Source organism: Plodia interpunctella, chromosome 14 (assembly GCF_027563975.2).
Source record: "Plodia interpunctella isolate USDA-ARS_2022_Savannah chromosome 14, ilPloInte3.2, whole genome shotgun sequence".
Taxonomy (NCBI): domain Eukaryota; kingdom Metazoa; phylum Arthropoda; class Insecta; order Lepidoptera; family Pyralidae; genus Plodia; species Plodia interpunctella.
Window position 1 is genome coordinate 8,970,543 of NC_071307.1, and position 20,092 is coordinate 8,990,634.

General features: G+C 36.6%; 1 protein-coding gene across 5 annotated transcripts; it reads right to left on the reverse strand.

The window, feature by feature from the left end:
- Nucleotides 1-413: 413 nt before the first annotated feature.
- Nucleotides 414-14,843, reverse strand: LOC128675585 (sodium-coupled neutral amino acid transporter 9 homolog). 5 transcript variants are annotated; one of them, XM_053755078.2, is made up of 13 exons: nucleotides 13,045-14,843; nucleotides 10,429-10,674; nucleotides 9,210-9,287; nucleotides 8,868-8,973; nucleotides 7,465-7,565; nucleotides 6,774-6,931; nucleotides 5,716-5,877; nucleotides 4,919-5,128; nucleotides 4,060-4,256; nucleotides 3,694-3,798; nucleotides 2,496-2,564; nucleotides 1,287-1,450; nucleotides 414-694 (listed from the first exon to the last, which is right to left on the reverse strand). In XM_053755078.2, exons 4-13 carry the CDS (start codon nucleotides 8,937-8,939, stop codon nucleotides 523-525), a joined length of 1,410 nt encoding a protein of 469 aa, XP_053611053.1. In that variant the 5' UTR covers nucleotides 8,940-8,973; nucleotides 9,210-9,287; nucleotides 10,429-10,674; nucleotides 13,045-14,843; the 3' UTR covers nucleotides 414-522. The 5 variants fall into 5 exon arrangements, with proteins under 5 accessions (XP_053611053.1, XP_053611054.1, XP_053611050.1 ...); XM_053755079.2 differs by lacking the exon at nucleotides 13,045-14,843 and adding an exon at nucleotides 11,437-11,668; XM_053755075.2 differs by lacking the exon at nucleotides 10,429-10,674.
- Between the last annotated feature and the right edge of the window lie 5,249 nt (nucleotides 14,844-20,092).

The following is a 20,092-nucleotide window of genomic DNA, read 5'->3' on the forward strand; positions in this document are numbered from 1 at the left end:
TTGAACATATGTTTTTTCTTAGACTGAAATAGCTATATTATATAAGCTATAGTTTTCTTGATCTTCGATTGTATTAATATCTCTACGTAATTTACGTTGATTGAACGATTTAAAACATTTAAAAAAAATTAAAACGTTTTTTAATGGCGTAAGGTGGTAATTCCTTAAGCCGGGTCCGGAGCGCCAATTTTCTAACAAAACATTTTATAAAAACATGTTACAAAAACAAATTAGGAAACCCGTCCGTCCGCTGCGGCTACTATTGTTATGTTTGTGTACTGCATATTGCGCTGTGCTGCCCTACGTCTTTCTTCAGATTCTTCTTCTCTACGTTTTCCCCGCAGGCGAACGCGGGGTCATGTTATCCATTCGGTTCGGAAAACGTTTTGTTTTTGTTATTTTTCTAACATAACTGTTAGGCCACGCCCCTAATCTGTTAAGAAAACATATGTTTTTGTGTGAGCTAACACGAAAACATGGCGTTGCTGACCCGAATTTAGAATTAGCGTGCCAAAATGACGACTACTCGCTGATAAAGAACTGCATCAAAAGATTAATGGCTCCGAACAATACTATGAGGCAATAGAACGCAGTTTTCCACCAGGTGAGCTTCCCGCGTAGTTTTAAAGACTTTATTTGTAGTACGGAGGGAAGCGTGAAGATGTGGACTAAGCCGCTAACAGCACCTGTGTATCTGTAATCATAATGTAATTACCTTCTTGGCCTAATGGTCATCATGCCAGACTGCTACACTTAAGGTCCCGAGTTTGATCTCCAGTCAGGTCAATACAGAAAATGATATTTTTCAGATCTATCTGGGTCTTAGGTGTATATATATATATTAGCTGCGCCCCGGGGTTTCGCTTCCGTAGGAATTTCGGGATAAAAAGTACCCTATATGTTATTCCAGGTTATATTCTACCCGTGTACCAAATTTCATAACAATCAGTCAAGTAGATTTTGCGTGAAAGAGTAACAAACATACTTATTACATACACACATCCTTACAAACTTGTGAATATCACACAGTTTACATACTATTTTCGAGTCGGTCGGATAGCCGCAGAGCTACTAAAAAGTTAGTCGCCGGGCTGTACTTGATACTTGACCTTATCATCATGATGGGGTGCCATCTTCTAATTGAAGTTTGGAGGTCAGCATACGGAAACCCTGGCAGGCTTTGGGCCGCTATTTTCAGTTGGTTGTATCTTAAGTCCGGTACAATCCTTTATGTAATCAAACCACTTTCGTCGAGGAGTGCTTTTGTCAGGGATTTTGCCTCTTACCTTATAATAGTCCCAATGTTAGGACAGACGCATGCGATTAACATACACATGATCACAATGACCGTGTTTATACAGACAGTCAGACATCTCGATTCTGGAAATGGCAGCAGTAGGATGGCTTCGGAACGCAGCATGTAAGCCACTAGAGGGTATACTGTCACCACCTGGGTAAGTTTATTATTATTCTATATAAATAACATAAAAATAAATATATTAAGACAAAAATCACACTAGAGCTAGCCCCAAAGTAAGTTCGAGACTTGTGTTATGGGATACTAACTCAACGATACTATATATAACAGATACATACTTATATAGATATAGATAAACATCCAAGACCAGGGCCAATCAGAAAAAGATCATTTTCCACCATGACCCGACCGGGACCTCTCTGTTTAAAGGCAAGCATTACCACTGCGCCACCGAGGTCGTCAAAATCTATATATACATATATATAGTATGATAAAACATAGTACAAGGGCTATGTCTGTTCATTGGAGATATATTTATGGGGGTCTTTATGGGGCTTTTTTATGGGGAATTTTTGTAGTATGTTTGTTCGCGCATCACGCAAAAACTACTCTATGGAATTTGATGCGGTTTCACAGTTGTATAGCGGATGGTCTAACTTAAAATCAGGTATAGGTTTGATCACGATACGTTGCTTAGAACCCGAGATATTGACAATAATAAGTTTGAGCAGATACACGAAATAAATGCAGGCGAAGCCGCGGCCCATAGTTAGTGCGTGATAAAAGCTAGCTTAGCTAGTAGCACTAGTATAGAAAACTATACTAGAGATTATTTATAATGAGTAATGTTAAAGACGACGACGAAGGACAAATTTATCGTTTTCGAAATCATTAATTAAAAAAAAAAATCCTTAAAAACGTTAATGCAATCCACAATCCACAGAATAAGACTATGATTGATCAAATTTAAAAACTTATCACAGAATAACCAACTTAGGTAGGTAGTGCAAATTGTCTTCAGTTTGAAGCCATAACAGAAGCCAACTTAGATGTAATTTACACTAAAGACCTGCATTATCATAGTAAACCCTTAACTATTCAGCATTAATACAAAATAACCCAAGATTTAAATTGACAATGAGACGGAGAATTTCTATGCTAAGCTCGGAATTACTAATATCAAGTGCGGAATTAGAATAACGAGCTTTCAGAACGTGAGCTTACAACGAGCTTTTACCTGAAATAGTAGCAATATTCTTGCTACCGCCGTCATTACGTCGTGCATCTCGAAATTGTTAAGGATATTCTGTAAGAGATTAACATTTTATTAATAAATGCGGTAATGGTATGTATCCGAATATATGATAAAAGAATGAAAGAGTTTTGTATGTGTATTCAAACGCTGAGAGTGAGAGAACGGATGTTAGAGCGAGAGAGAAGACATGACCACGAAGAGATTTTTGAAGACGTTACGATTACATACGATTTACTAGAGATGTACATAAATTATTTCTGTGGTGAAAATACAAGAGTTTAAGTATTAGGTACCTATATTGTTTGACTGATTCCCCGATCCCTCATAAATATTACCTAAACAACGTAAAGTAGTATTTTTTTAAATGAGGATATTCCTCAGCTGTTCCTTTTAACTGTAGACAATGAGGCCTTCAAGAAACGAGTTTATCGTTTTCTTAATAAGTCGGCAACGAATCAGTGACCCGTATTGGGTTGCTGGTGTCCACGGGCTGCGGTGTTTGCTTACCATGAAAATATCCGCATGCTCATTTACACGCTATACTATAAAAATATCATATGCTGGTAATAGTTTTATTTTAATAGCATTTTTTTACTATTTTACTGAATATTTACTATATTATTGAAGCGGTGGGTGTAATGGTTAAGACGTCCGCCTGTGGGTCGAAAGGTCTCAGGTTCGTATCCTACTCGTGCCATATGAGTTTGTATACCAATCTGACTCATCATATAGTAGTTTTCATAGACCACCACTTGCTTCTGGTGAAGGAAAACTCGGGGACAGTTTAGTTCACTAGTGTGTATGCGACTACCTGCCACTAGATGGCGGTAAGTAGTTGTGAAAGTTATGTCAGATGCCTTTAGGCGACTTGAATAAAATCTGACACCAGTGTTAACATGCTCGATATGACGATGACTATTATTACTACAGTTTTTTTGTATTTGCGTGGTGAAAAGGAATATTGATGAACACATACAAGTTGCACATGCAAATGGAAAAAAAAGTCAGAAATACCTAACTATCCCCGTTGCCCCTTGCTACCCAAGAAGTGCTGACTTGACGTCGTCAAGGACACGCGTCCAAATACAGCCGAAGACAGTGCGAAGCGGATAAGAGAACTTGACTGAGAAAACGCTCAGAGCGAGAATGAGAGTTTGTAAAAATAAAATAGGATACTTACGTCTTCTATACAAGACTTGGCCAGAGGAAAGCAGATATAGAATCCAGCTCCGACCAGCGTGTACGTCAGGGTCACCAGGATAAATGCTATGGCAAGGTCTCGTCCCTAAGAAAAGTAGGTATTACTTGAATTAAATTAATTCGTACAATTAACTGTGCACCACGCGGGAGAGGGCTCACATTCCAGCGGAGTGCACAGTTGATTCGTACGAGTTGTACATTCATAAACTAAACTAAAATTTGTTTTAAATCATTAATAGACACATGGAATATATATAACAGACTAGCTGTGCCCCGGGGCTTCGCTCCTGTGGGAATTTCGGGATAAGGGAGATAGGTAGGTACATTATTAAATTAGGTAATTTACATTATTCTCTTGTCTCGCGTTATTGCTCATGATTGTGATGATTATGTTGTGAATGTAGAAGGACAAAGCCAACATTCCACTGAGGACGGCTGCGTTCCTCCCGATGTGCATGTCGGCCGCGTGCGCGCTGATGTTGACGCCCCAGATGACGCCTTTGGTCAGCACGAATATGAGTAGGTACGCCACTGACAGGGTACCTGTGGAGGATAAAGAATGATATTATATATAGTAAATCATATGTATTTAATACATATAATAAAATTGTAAGTGATCTGTCTGTACATAAATATCTTTTTATGGGATTAATAGAAGCTAAAATAATAATATTTTTTTTTACAATTTTTGTCTGTTTGTTTGTTCGTGCATCAAGCGAAAACTACTAAATGGAATTTGTTGCGGTTTTTACAGTTGTATGGCGAAAGTTCTAACCTAAAATCTTGTATAGGTTTCATAATAAGTATAATAATAGTTATGAGCGGACGCACGAAATGAACGAGCAAGCAACATCTACTATTATATAATAATCTTGTCTTCTTCATCCGACCATATGGAAGGTCTGTGCCATGTGGCTCAAAGTAGATGATAAATTAGGTGGCCAAAATATCTAATAATCCGTAAATAATATTTATTGGTTGGAAGCCAGGGAAAAAGTGCTTAGGTTTTTAACAATTTTCAAATATATCTATCGTTAAGTCGCCAGCGTTATCTAACCATATTATGTTAAACTTATAATCAATTTAAAGTAAGCAAGCCATCTTGTTATGGTTTGGCTATCCATCACTAGATGGCGCAGTCGTAACATGCGCATGCTGCGCACGGGGACTCGGCCTATTTCATGCAGAGAATAGATTTTCCTTACCCAAAGAGTTAAATTTGGTGAAAAAGGTAACGTTTTTAAAGTTGAGCAGTGGGAAGACGATTATGGCGACATAAATAGGCACCGTGGTGTGCAGCCCCCAATACAGCGTGCTGTCAGTGTCCACAGGAATGATGAGGGAGCCGTTCACACCATCGTGTTTCGGACAGAGCAGGGTCGAGTTGTACTCCGTCGTGTTTGAGTTTCGGAGATCTGGGGGAGAAGTGCGTGTTTTATTTTCACTTCTCACTATCGTATCGATTCGAAGTGAGACGCAGCGAACCAATTACATTACGGTGTGGTCGTCGTTGCGTCACAATGGCGCGCTGTGATTGGTTAACTACGTCTCACTACGACTCGATAGCAAAGTCGCACTGCGCACGCTGACGAGGAACTGTTACTTTTAGTAGGTAAGTAGTATTAATATAACAAAATAGTCCTTCACGTCGTCTGTCTGTTTCTAAGCTACGCAACGGTTTTTGATGTAGTTTTCGCTGTTACATAGACAATTATCCCCGAAGGTGTATAGATCTCGTGCGATACCGGGCCGGGGCGCTAGTATGAAATAGAATAGTCTATTGTATCTATGGTAACGGTAAAGTAACTCTGCATTGTGGTTTTACCCTGAACAAAATAATTTATCTTTGTTATTTGTATGGTTATTAACTTAAGTGAAAAAGTTTATGTTATATTTAATTTCTGCTTTGCCTTTACTTTGAGTCTTCGAAAACTGGCGACTTCGAAGACTCACTAACACAACCCATTAATTTAGTACAGAATAAATCAATATAAATGCTTACCAGCGAAATAATTGACAGTGAAGTACAAGAAGTTGGTAATTAGTATCCAGTAGACGATGTTGGCGCCCAGTAGCACCACGAGGCTGAACCCGTGGGCCACCACCTCTGCAGGCCTGCCTAACAGCGTCCTGCAGAGTGCTGGCACCTCGCAGGTCACCGTGCCTAGAATATAGAACGTTGGGTTATTCTCCTTCTTCTTTGCGTTTCGATGGCAAATCTACAACGTTTTATGGTGCTAAATATATTCATGCCGGAACCGAGCCACTAAATGGAAGCTGGCATCAAGTCAGCCCGTGTGCTGGTATTTGGACATTCAGGACAGGCGAGAAGATGAGCCATCGATTGTGGGGAGAAGCCACAATCGCACATGTTCTGATACTGGTCAAGCATACCCCGCCTAGCTTTAGATTGTTTTTGCACCGGCTCACTTGTGAGTTGGGTCATTAAAGAGTTCACGTAGAACTAGACATCCTTAGCCAGTGGAGTGGGTGCTAGAGGCAAACCAGACACTGACTGCGGTGAATATTTCCTAACAGCTCGGTTGTAGCTTTATTTATATTATTTTTTATATTTATAAATAAAATGGACAACACTCAATGGCCTAAACTGAGCTAAACAGACACTTCACACTTGCTTATTGCTTAAGTTTGTTATAGGTATTTAGTTTTGGTATAAGATTAAAAAAGTGATACTTCGATTTAGGGCGTAATGAGAAACCTGATTAGGTAACCGAGATAGGCAACTAGCAAGCATTTCCAAGGAGGTCTGGCGTTATGCAAGTTGCAGGTGCTAAAATCACAGCCGAATATTCCAAATTTTAAGGTTTATTTTTACGGTCCGGTCTACGGAGGCGTCGTAGCCTCGAATTCATCAGTGATAATGCAAAGATGAGAGACGAAAGCTTAGGGCAGCGACTTGACTCTAGACTATTATGCCAGAATGACTTTTAGTATCATAGACAGTCTACATTATAGCTCACACATGGGACTCCAAGCGTGGGAGTTGAGCGTTCAGGCAACCATCATCCACTAAGTTTTATTAATAAAAAAATCAATTACCATGATGCAAGTTTACCCTGAGCAGTACATGGGCAGTGTAGAGACACAAGGCGGCCATGACAGCTACTAGTACAAGGGCAGCTGGGAGACCGGCTCGCTCCACCCCCCACGCCATCGTCAGCAGAGACGAACCCATTATTGTGTTCCATACTGAGAATCTGAAATAAAAAATACAATATAAATAAATATATTAGGACAAATCACACAGATTGAGCTAGCCCCAAAGTAAGTTCGAGACTTGTGTTATGGGATACTAACTCAACGATACTATATTTTTATAACATATACATATATAGATAAACATCCAAGACCCGGGCCAATCAGAAAAAGATCATTTTCCATCATGACCCGACCGGGGATCGAACCCGGGACTTCTCGGTTCAGTGGCAAGAACTTTACCACTGCGCCACCGAGGTCGTCAATAAACAGAGGTTATAAAGGTCCTTTAATTCGGTCGTAATAATGTAATCGATCAGCTACTTACGAACTGATGAGAAGCATATCCATCCGTACTCTACTCATATTATTATAAATATACATGTGTATTTGTTTGTATTTCTTTCACTTCAAAACGTAGCAAATAATTGTACAACTTTTTGAATTAGGTAGATATAAGTTTGAACAGTGACGTAGGCTACTGACTTCCGCGGGTGCAGCCGCGGGTAACAGCTAGTCGATGATAAAAACTTACATCGTGACTAAAGAGCTCTGTTGTTTCTTCTCATGTCTCTTAGAATTCTCCATCCTCTCGTAGGATGATATAATTTTACTCGACGTAAGTTCTGTATGGGGCTGAAAGTGATAAAATTCCATAGATTATGAAGCTATATCTCAAACCTACGATATATAAAAAGGTACGTGCGCGTGTACTACTTGTAAGTTATTAATATTTATTAACTAGCTTTTGCCCAAAAATTCGAATGTGACTAAAAATCCGTTTCCCGTGGGAATTTCAGGAAATCCCTTCTTAGTGCTCCCCTACACTGTCCTAGGAACCTACACACTAAATTTCAGCTTTTGACGCCCAGTAGTTTCGGCTGTGCGTTGTCTGTCATTCAGTCACTCAGTAACGCAAGAGTTTTATAAATTATAGGTGAAGATGTGTCCGTACAAAAAGCCAGTGGTTATCTGGGGGGCTACCATGAAACATAAAACTCGTAAGCACGTCATTATGTTCTTTTTTTACACGATATGAGAAAAATAGTTGTTAAGTTGATATTATCACATTTCGTAGTAAATATATGTAAGACACAAAGTTATAGTCATCAAAATGCATACAGTATTCAGAAATAAATTTATACCTATCAATGACGACTTCAATTTAATTAGCAAAATCTAATTTGAGACGACCCAATTTACGGGTCAATGCGAGGTCTCTAGAACAGAACCGAGTGGATCAATTTGAAGGGCGCTGAATCTCATGCAGAACTGTTCCTTTTGACTAGATCAATCAATCATTATCATCAATCAATTTAAGAAAACATCAAAATCAGCTATTTATTATTATAAAAAAAATATATTTATTCGCCAAATAGAATATATTTAGTTAACATATGTTTATATGCTTGTGCGACTTCTAGAAAGTGGAGTCTGAAACCCTTCATCTACGAACGATTCGTCGACAGAATAGAGGAGACATTATGTCGGCGAATCATTCGTAGATGAAGGGTTCTGTCGTTCAAACGCATGTCGAAACATTCTGTCGACGAAACGTTCTTAGACGAAGCAATTGTCGGAGAACCGTTTCAGATTCTAGCAAACGTGGAGGCAATGTTGCCTACTTATAAAAAACTAGGGGCCTGTTGAGTCCCGACCAATATAATTTAAAGTAGGCACTCTGTGGTCCCGACTTCGCTAGGGTAAAAGCATAATACGTGTCTATCTGCAGTACACCCTGGGCTCCTATGCTTGACGGCTGAGGAAGTGACTGGGAAAATACAGATTACTGTTTTTATTCACTACACCATCACCGATTCGACTAAAGATTATGGAGGGCCTATATTATAAATATCTCGTGATTTCAACCAGTATTAACCGGTTGAAAACAATAAATATATTAAGTTTCTAATAGAATAAAAAGTTTAAAAAACTTACATGTCCGTTAAAGTTGTTGTAGCCATGTATGGGTACTGTGGTCAACAATGGTGAGGTTTCCAATCGGTCCATGATCAGGTGGCTGCAAGGAGTTGATATCCTGGAGCTGATTGCAGAGAAAAAAAAAGTTTTTCTTCAGAAGGAAGTATAGTTAGGGTAGATTAGTGGATAGCAAGCTGTCTTTGCGCGTTTGGATTGCCTTCTTTGATATTTTAGAATTTGTTGATAAAAAATTCGAATTCTCTCATGTTAGGTATCTACTTATCATAGAAAAGTGTTTGGTAAAAAATAAACACAAATAAGAAAATAATAAATTGGCAAAAAATTGGGAAAATAACTAACTTGATGTTTCTATTATTCCTTCGACTCCGCTCATCGGTTTCCACGTCGTAAAAATCGGAGCAGTCACTGCTGAATATTCTAAAAAAATATATATAGGTAAGACCAGACGTTATTCTCACTTGATGACTTTTCTCAAATGGCGGGAACTCGGAGCGACATTATTTTATGTTCGTGCGCAAATATTTATGTACATCACGCAAAGTTTACATTGATTCCTGAGTTGATATGTATGTTATAGATGTGTTTGACTTGTTAGCATTTTGTGAACATACCTTACACTTAGTTTCCAATTTAAAAATTTGGTAAGTGATGATGAAATTTAAGTATAAATAGGCTTTGTGAAAACCGATTTTGAATCCAGAAAGATGTTAGCTCATTTTATTTTTATCCAAGCCAAAACTACAACTTCGAGTTGATCAAAAAGGTCGTGGTAATATATCATTCAGGGTCAGCAAGGCGTATGTGATACTCTGGAGTTGCATTCGTCCATAGGATAGGAATAATCTCCATCATCTGGACCACGCGCCTGCTACCTACTAAGTATAACATCATCAAAGAGCTATACTAGAATGGTGCAATGGATATCAAATTCTCAAACGATGTTCAAAAAATCGATCATCGAGATCGATTTTTGTCAACTTTTAAATTAGAATAAAAATGCCATCATATGTCAGAGATAAGCATGGTATTTTTATTTCAGCTTTTCCCTGGTCATCCGGTTTCTTTCTGGCTAGAGCTCAGGAGTCCGCTAGGCAACTTATGATGTCCGAACTTTAGGTAAATCGTATTTCAAGTATAGGTACTCAAGTGAATTACAAAGGTTATCTTGTTAAGGTAAATGTCCCAATAAATAAGTCAATTTTCAAGGCATTCGACGCGCGTTCCTTTGACGCGTGCAATCCTTGATCTTTCTCAGATAAACTTACTTTGTAATACAAGCTATTTGAGGAGTTATCTGTCGGTACATCTGTCCTACCTAAAAAACAAAATAAGCCACGTAGCTTTTCTTGTTAAGTTTTCTAGGATTTTTAACTAAGTTACGTAGTTATTATACGAAATTAAAAACTTGCTAAGCAATTCTAGTCTTAGTTATGTTGTTATCTAATCTATCATCACTTGAAATAAGAAAAATCATACCTAGGTATTTACTCTGAATACTTATGAAGACTATTAAACAATGCTCACTATTCGGTAGTCTAGTCAGATATTAGGTACTCACGTGCGCTAGAATAGGTACTTAGGACCACTCCTTATCCCCTTGTGAATGTCACAAGACTCACGACTACGCGAGTAGGGACACATAGACCCTCATAGCTGGTCAGCAACACTATCACCCAAGGAGGGTTACCGTCAGGCAAGCGGCTAGTTGAAAGATCACATTTTTTACGCTGACGGGTTTCTTTGCGTTAGAGCCGCGAAGAGAAGAGAGACTTCAATTGTTTAGAAACTGACACTGCCCTGGACACTGGAAGAAATACTCTACTTAGGGTGAAGCCAAACGAGCGTAATTTTGTGAGTTGTGAGTCGCGTATTTTCATTCACTTATTTTAAGTTCAACTGAATTTCTGTTGAGCTATCTAGCGTTGGTACGGGATGTTCGTGTTATCAAATGTGATGGATCCATTAAAAATATTGTGTATTTACGAAGCATGTTCCGAAGATATGTATTCAGAAGACGACGTGTCGACTCCTACGCACTCTGTAATGTAGTGTGTTACCCGATCCCGATCTTCACCCCTCCCCACTTCCCTCGCCCCGCCCGACCGAATTTCCGTCGCGTTTACATGTGTGAGTCGGCAGATAACTCATTTTGAGTCGTCGTTTGGCACAAACGGCCTTTTTGTATGAAACCGAATGCAGCAGAAATTTCGCAACTTATTTTCTGCGACTCATAACTCACAAAATTACGCTCGTTTGGCTTCACCCTTATGCATCCGAAACTCGAACAACGAGATGCTCCGAACTTTATCTGAGTGTCTGAGCAGCCCTATCTTAAGATATTGGCTTTCCGTGCATCGCGACAGTAATAGTAAATAGTATTATTTTATTTGATACTATTTTTATTTTAGTCTATCGTGTGATATGGGTCATGTATTTTACAAGTGCCTGCAATAAATGATGTATTTATTTGTTTGTTTGCTTGTTTGTTCGTTCGTTCGTTCGTTTATTTAATTAATTTATTTATCATAATAAATGGACATATCCATACTTGTATAAAATAACTTACCTATTTTCGCACGCGTTGCTATTTGCTTTCCTTAATAAGATTTATTGACCAGGGTCAGGCTGATGTAATCGGTATCGGTATTCCGTCATCCTAATTATTTTCACTCCCTATAACTTTGATAAACTAAGTACCTCAACACACATAACCCTTTGAAAACCTAAGAATAAATCGAAAAATTACGTAAGTAGGTACTTATCTATTTACTTATCACTAAACAATCTGAGTTATTTTCTGAGGTTCGTATTGTTTGGTGAAAGATATTTCGAAGTTTTGAGGGTAGTATCGTTACATTATTAAGTTGTAGTGTTCATATTTTTTATTATAAACGTCGTTCACTTTTTTTTAATTCTCATCGGCAAATGGTACCTATCAGGAATCACAGATTGTAGGTCATTATTAGTTTAATCGTTCTTAAAGACGTGTGAGGCGCTGTACCTACTCATTTTCTTATTGCGGCCGAAAGTTTTATTGTAAGTACCTACTTCGTACAACGTACCTACTAATTCCATGGTATTGATAGATTGCTCTTTAGATTGTCATAACCTCATATCCTAACTTCATATTATAAATGCGGAAGTACCTAAGTTTGTTACCTCTTCACGCTCTATCTACTCAACCAATCTTCTTCAAATTTTGCATACATGTAGTTTGAAATATGGAGAAGGACATATGGTATTTACCTATGGACGACCTCCGTGGCCTAATGGTCATCACTGCCGGACTGCTACACTGGAGGTCCCGGGTTCGATCCCCGGTCAGGTCAACATGGGAAATTATCTTTTTCAGATTGACCTGGGTCTTCGATGTTAATCTATATATGTGTATATTATAGAATATAGTATCGTTGAGTTAGTATCCCATAACACAAGTTTCGAACTTACTTTGGGGCTAAGTAGCTCAATCTGTGTGATTTGTTCATATAATAAGTATTTAATATAATAATATATACTAATATTTAATATAATATATATATACCTATTATGCCCGATTTCGTTCACTACATTTTCATGGAGTCATTTTGATATACCTACTAGTGGACTTTCTGCGACTAAATGTTTTCAACCTTTTGGTAGGGGTGTGTGTACATCTTTCAATTCCTTTTTATTTTATTAAAAGGACAGTGACCCGTGTACATTGTCTGTAATCACGTGTGGGAAGATATGGGTTATTATTTGTTTGTTGTGTGCGTATGCGTCGGGAGTTCGTCCCTATTTCTTTCCAATGAATCAGGTTTGTTGTAGATAAGATGTGTGTGTAATATTAAGTACCTAGGTATGTTTGTATAATTGTAGTTATAGTGAAGTAAGTAGGCATTCTTAGAATTATTTTTTATAAATGAAATGGAATAGGTACCTATTCACAATTTTGTGAACTCGATGCAATTCTAACAGTAAAAAGATAAGTAGAATTGGTTTTAATCTTATAGGTGTAGACTTCTTCTGCATAACCCATTGAAAACCAGAGCGAGAATGCATAAAATATATTGTTTTAATTCGTTCTTTGATTCCAGAAGAGTATGCAAAAATATTTGGAAGCCAATCGGAAAATTACGAGCAAAATTTCCTTATTTAAAAAATTAACACGACACGACAGACTATAGGTACTTACTCGTGCTCGTAACTGTCTACAGAATGCACGGAGCTCGGCGCAGACAAATCGCCATCGAAGTCCCCCGATTTCACATCACGCATCTCCAAACTAATAGGTACTAAAATATCAACCTATCTAATAACTAAAACTAGTTGAAAATATGATGGCACTTATGGCTGAAAATTCAGGCTTATTTATTGCACAGTAAAATTTGCTTAGAAATCAACGCGCACTCTTGTCGGTTCGCGTAAACAGATAAAACAAATTCCCCTTACGTCGAATTTTTCTGATAAAATGATCTTTGACTCTGGACTTATAAAGTATCTTACTTATTAAATAGATTAGTTGTTAAATGAGTTTTATTATAATTAAACAACAAAGAGGAAGTACTTACTAGATCAAATTAAAAAAGAAAGAACATAATAACAAGGAATGATGTTTGATTGAAGGAGAAATAGAAGCTTGAAGCGAAGAAAGGCATTTATAGGTAACTAACTGCGCCCCGGGGCTTCGCTCCCGTGGGAATTTCGGGATAAAAATTACCCTGTTTTATTCCAGGTTATGTTCACATAACAATCGGTCCAGTAGATTTTGCGTGAAAGAGTAACAAAAATACATACCTACATCCACACAAACGTTCGTTTATAATATTAGTAGGGCAATAGATTATGGTCATCGTGTCGTGTAGGATGAAAGTAGATGCTGCAAAATATACTAAAATGGATAAAACTCCAAGAATAAAGTTCTTAGATTACATGATGATGGTAATAGTTAAACAGTTTGTTTAATCTGCTTTTTTTACATTTTAAACAGCTAAATAACTACCAACTTTTACAATAACGACTTTTATTTATTTATCATTATCCACTTTTTTAAAATTCTCATTATCCACGTGTCATTACAGGCTTAACCCTAAAGACATAATGCCGGCTCCACACTATCGCACCAGTTTGCCGAACTAAGGCAGTAAATATAAGCATTTTTCAAACTACATTCAAACTATTAATTCCTACATTCAATGTACACTATGTTCATACATTTGGCGTGTGGAACTGGCATACGATTACAATTAAAGGTTAAAAAAGTAATTATTAGATAAATAAAAATCCTATATAACAAAAAAAAACATTTTTTATTTACACAATTAATTCTAAAATAAATAATGTAAGTATTAATGTAAGTATACAGTAATTTTTTGTTAATAATGTTTAGCTGTCACTAACAAAGGCTAAATAAATTGAAGTACGTAAAATGCAGGTGTGGCCTGTAATTATATCATTAGGCACAATGGTTATAAAAGTTGATAACTTAAATGGGTCAATCACATTAAAATATAAACCCAAAGAATAAAAGAAATATTGTCAAAAGTTTCTCGCTCAGAATTTCACTGTTTTGTTTAAAATTATCACACATAAATGTGAGCGAGTTTGAAGCAGAGGAGTTTTAATAGAATACCTATGTACTTATACAACACATAGTGTGTAAGGCTCAGCAAAAACTATGAGTTTATTAAAATTCTTTATCTTCCAAAATTATCTGTCTAGAAAACATATAAATCAGCACTGGCCTTTGTCATAATAGAATAACTTACATTTAAATTTTTGTACGTAAGGGCTGATTCTGTAACACTTTTACAGACATTCAAAGAATGAACAAAATAATCAAACTTATACAGCCGCTGACTGTTAAAATGTTTCTTTAAAAGTAAAATTTACTTTTTACTCAACACATTGAGATATAAATGAACATGTATGGCCTACATGTTGGATAACATTTTAAGTTGACAGGAATGACTAGTGATTGTTGGTTTGATTTAGATGTTGAATCCCATTCTCCTCATGCAAGCCTTGTGCTCCTCGATCAGTGGACTGCAATTCTCTTCACCATTCTCTATGATGCTGGAATAGAAGAAAAAAAATATTGTGAATACTATTTAGGCCAATACTATTTACTATGTTTAATTATGAAAAAGGTTGATTTATATTACATCACATAGATTGAGCTGATTAGACATAAATATAATGTATAAATATACATTTATATTTCTTATTTACAGTATTTTTATGTCTAATCAGCTTATTTTTTTATTTATTTAAATATCCATGACACAGGCTAATAAGAAAAATATCATTTTCCACTTTGACCAAGCGTAAAATGTGTGTTTAGTGTAAAATGCCACAGAGTATGTTGGTAAAAAAAGGTTGGTCAACAATAATCTTTCTGATGTTCGATCCCGGACAATAGATTAACAAAGAAAATATGAAACTTGTTAACAATATTATAAAAAAATAGTTGATTTAATTTAAAACAAAAGCTCCAGTTGTGGAGAGATTAAAATTGACACGATGTAAAGACGATTATATATTCAGAAATTGAATTCGGTGCTATTTGTAGCACGACAAGCCAAAAATAAACAAAGGCAAGACGTGGGAAAGTCAATAAATGAGTCTTCTAGAATGCGATTGCGTAATTTACTATAAAATCTAGAAAATGTGCATATAACCTTACCATGCATCGCGCGCTCTTTTTGTCTCCGGGCAGGCACAACACGGCTTTAGTTTGGGCTTCTCAGCATTTTCAACTGGCGCCGGCAACTCTGGTACTTTTACATCCACAGCTTTTGCGCTCGCATTACCCATTTTTCAGAAATTTCAATAATGAAATATGATGCAATCTTATTTTCCAACACAAACACGAAAATGAAATGAAAATTTAGTGATCATGTCAACTGTCAATGTCACTCAATGTCAAAGCGATTACAACGTGACGTTGCGTTTTGTTTTTATACCGATCAATACATTTTTGTGGAAAATGCATGAAAATATTTTTTTTTTAATGGAACCACTACTACTACGAAGAGGTAACAAACTTACTTCCATGATTTTTTAACATGACATTTATCTTGTATATAAATAAAATGTAATCAAACTGCACACAAAAGCAATTTTTAATCCTGCATTTGCTCAGCATAGTGTCGATAGTTGATCAAATTCAAAATTCAAATTCAAATCATTTATTCAGAAATTAGACCTTCACAGGCACTTTTTCTCGTCAATCTTTATATTTATAGTTATTTCTCACAAGCTACAAACTACTGGCATTTCGGAACGACCACTGCTGAGAAGAAATGCCGAAAGAAACTCATTTGAACAGTGTTGGTCCCTATCATGCCAGATCGGCTTACCATTATTGTTTCTTACAATGTTTTTTTTTCTTTCTAATAATATATAAAAGTACATAATGTACATAGTCAAAAGGTATATCAAAACAGGTTATGATTGTGATCCGAGTGCTGATTATAATATATATATATATCGATATGATCTAATATGGATGCAATGCAAATTTTAAAATATAACTAGACCTCTAGCAAATCGGCATCTAAGCATTAAATACAGTAATACCAATCATTGTTATTACTTACCTATCTCACAAGGTGAATTACCCGTATATGACCCCAAAATAGCAAGTCCAACAAAATCCTAAACAAATATACTTTCCTAAGCGAGTCTCAAAGTGGGACTCTACCTTTAATCCTGGGATTGTTTAACTCGCTTCATCAAAACAGTGGTGCCACTACCTACTTAGTAACATAGTTTTAATTAGGTTTTAAACTAGCAGAAGAAGATTAATTGTGTTTATTTATGTAGATTGGATTAAGAATTTATGCGAAATATGTGAATGTTTGCTATTTTAAAAATATATTAAAATAGCGAACATATCCCATTATTCGAAAAAAATCTTAGGTTTGAAAAGTAGGTAAGTACCTACTTTATTTCGATTAATTTATTAACGACTCACCGAATTGTTTGTCATTAGTCTTGTACTTAAAAAAAGTGTGTTAAAAATTAACATTACTACTTTACTTACACCAAAATGTAATCCAAAACACCGTATCTCTTATTGCGTGAAGGTATTATAAGCACCCAAGCAAAGGTATGCTCGTGAGAATATTACATTTCACACCTACAATAACAGTTAAAATTTACAGGCCATAAGCCCGCAGTGGTATGACAGCTTTGAATGTAAACGGTGCCTCACTGGACGTGATTTACATAAACACTAGCTACTTTGATTTTACCAGGGTTTTGTGCGTATTTGCGCGTAGGCAATGCGAAGTGGAATAGGTATTTTCGTAGCCGAGTGAGGGACAGATAATTATTAGGGTATTTTTTATTTCACTACTAACTACGCCCCGGGACTTCGCTCCCGTGGGAATTTCGGGATAAAAAGTATACTATGTGTTCCAAGTTGTTTTCTTGCGAACCAAATTTCGTAATAATCCGTCCAGTAGATAATGCGTGAAGAGGTAACAAACAAACTTACTTATGCATTTATAATATTGGTTGTGATTGGTATAGTTAGGATTGGGATTTATTACGTTTGAGACACGGCACGATGCCTTGATGAAAGGTAGGAAGGCAAGGCGATAGTTACACAAGGGAGCTTACCATAACTCGATCCACTTTGCGACCTAAACTGATCTGCATGGCAAATTCGTAGGTCGACTTATTTTTAGTATGAAAGCGATTCTTTCAGGTTCCTAAATTGAACATTGAATCGTTCCGTAAAAGGTTTCGACCGCTGCGGCCGCGCTTTCATTACGATCCGTAAATTTTCTTGAGGAAGGATCATTTTCAAAATCAAATCATCATTTTGGCGTAGGATGGAGCAATAATACAATGAAAGTTATTCATTAAATTGACATACCACAGTACAGATAAATTATATCATATTATTTTAAAATAAATAAATATATTAGGACAAATCACACAGATTGAGCTAGCCCCAAAGAAGTTCGAGACTTGTGTTATGCGATACTATATTTTATAACAAATACATATATAGATAAACATCCAAGATCCGGGCTAATCAGAAAAATATCATTTTCCATCATGACCCGATAGGGGATCGAACCCGGGACCTCTCGGTTCAAAGGCAAGCACTTCAGTACTGCGCCACCGAGGTCGACGTTAAAACTACGTGGAGTTAGAATTTTCGAAATTGACCTTTATAATATATACTTAACTACTAATTTCACATAAGCACAAAACTTTTGGTTTCAAATTTTGTCGAATTGAACGAATATACAGAACTTTATCCTAGTTTACGCCGCACCGAATATTCCTAATATAAGCTTCATATTTAAACAACGCGGTAACCTAGATAGTTTGGCAGCTAACGGAGATTAGTTAAGTCGGAATTAACTACAATAATCGTTGATAAAGCCGCGGATACAGGGAGGTTGCCGCTTCAACGTTATTATTAGAAAACTTTGCCGCTAAAAGGTAAAGGGATTTATAATTTCTAGATGAGACAACCAATGTACAAATAATCTTTAAATACCTCAAATCACAATCTCTGAATAATTTATAATATATTCGTTCACTTAGTTTTAATATACTTCTAAAACTCACAATTTACTTTGGAGAAAAGTCTGCGGTGAAGTTTGTGGCGCCGTGACGCCACTTCTTCTTCATCTGCGCTGTTGAATATAAAAATAATTTATGGGCGAAGCCGCGGGCAATCGCTCGTATTTAATATATTTTTAACCCCCAACACAAAAAGAGTCGTGTTACAAGTTTGGCCGTGAAGTGTGTCTGTCTGTGTACGTAGCTCCGTAGCTCATCAACGGGTGAACCGATTTGGATGCGGTTTTATTTATTTGATAGCTAATTGTTATGCGGTAGTTCTTAGATATGTTTGATCAAAATCGGTTCAGCCGTTCAAAAGTTATAGCGAAATTAATATTGAAAGTCGGGGGCTTTGAAATTTGTCTAACAATGCTGCTATTTCCAGTAGGTACCAATTATTTAAGTTCCACGTTTTCCCTCCAGGCGCGCCCCTGTGGTGAACTTTATTGTGTTCTTATAAGCGAGTGTCGCTAACAAGGTATGTTCAAGGCGTTTGTGGCGTGTAACTGAATTCAAACGTTGTGTTGCCGAGAAAAACTTTGTCTTTATAATTTATTATTAATATTACTATATAATTTAAACTGTACCTTTGTTTTTTTATGCTACTGAGAAAGCAAACAGACATGCGTCCCAATTGTTGTGAAATGGTCACCGCAAACTGCACACTAGCGCCACCATCATATTTTTAACAAATAAATTTTTTTGTTATAAATACAAATATATATATATATATCCAAAAAAACCTCTTTCCAAATTATTCTACACTAGATAAAGGATGTAGTCACAGTCTACTACGAAGATTTTGGTGGTCATTATTTTCGGTTTAGTATTCAAGTATATGTGACATAAGTATGTACATTTTTTCTTGTTTTCATATGCGTCGTCACAATCACGTTGCCGTAACGTTTTGCTCTGTCGCACTCACGTGCATTGTACATTTGCTACATTGTTCTGGGTTGATCCGTCAACGGACGTCCGACCGGAGGTCGACGAAGCAATGGGGTATGGCTCTGACAGGAGGATTTCAGTTCTAAATTTTTGTGTTTGTAATTACATTTGGAGATGGAAAAGTCTTGTTTATTTTAGCAAGAACACTCTAAAACAATAAAGAACGCTAAAAATAAAAATGTTTTTTAGAAACATTGACGATTACAATGTTTTATAATTCTTTTTCGAGTGTATTTTGAAATAAACGGTGTACAAAGCGCTAGGAATGCTCACTAAACTTGTATAATTTTCTCATTCTTTCGTAACACCTTGAAAAATTAATTCTCACTCGTTTTCGCACCTACACAGCCAGAGCCGGACTAAGGATGCAACGAGGGCCCATGGTATAACTTAAACAAAATATAACAACATCACAAAAAATAATACAATTCACGTGTCTATCACTAAGTGTTAGCCATCAGCTCGGTATGCTGTCTGTGTTGTATTGCTGGCATAATAAAATCTGTGAACTGCAGAAGATCATGTGTGCTGAACAAACGTGACAGAAACAGAAGAGAAAAAAGAACCAATTTACGTTAGTGTGCCTATGTAAAAATTTAACACAGATAATAAATTGAATATTCAAAAGTTTTCTGGTTTCCATTAGTTGTTAACACGGGGCTCCAAGATTTTTCTAAGGGCCCTTTCAGTACTCAATCCGTCCC

Bases quoted from the DNA above. Each gene is read 5' to 3' on its own strand.
- LOC128675585 (XM_053755075.2), bottom strand. From the start codon at position 13,127: ATGCGTGATGTGAAATCGGGGGACTTCGATGGCGATTTGTCTGCGCCG. The intron at 6,932-7,464 runs GTAAGTTTTTAT...TTTTTATTTCAG, and splicing joins CAGAGCTCTTTAGTCACGAT to ATTCTCAGTATGGAACACAA. The intron at 5,129-5,715 runs GTAAGCATTTAT...CTTCTCCCCCAG, and splicing joins CACTGTCAATTATTTCGCTG to ATCTCCGAAACTCAAACACG.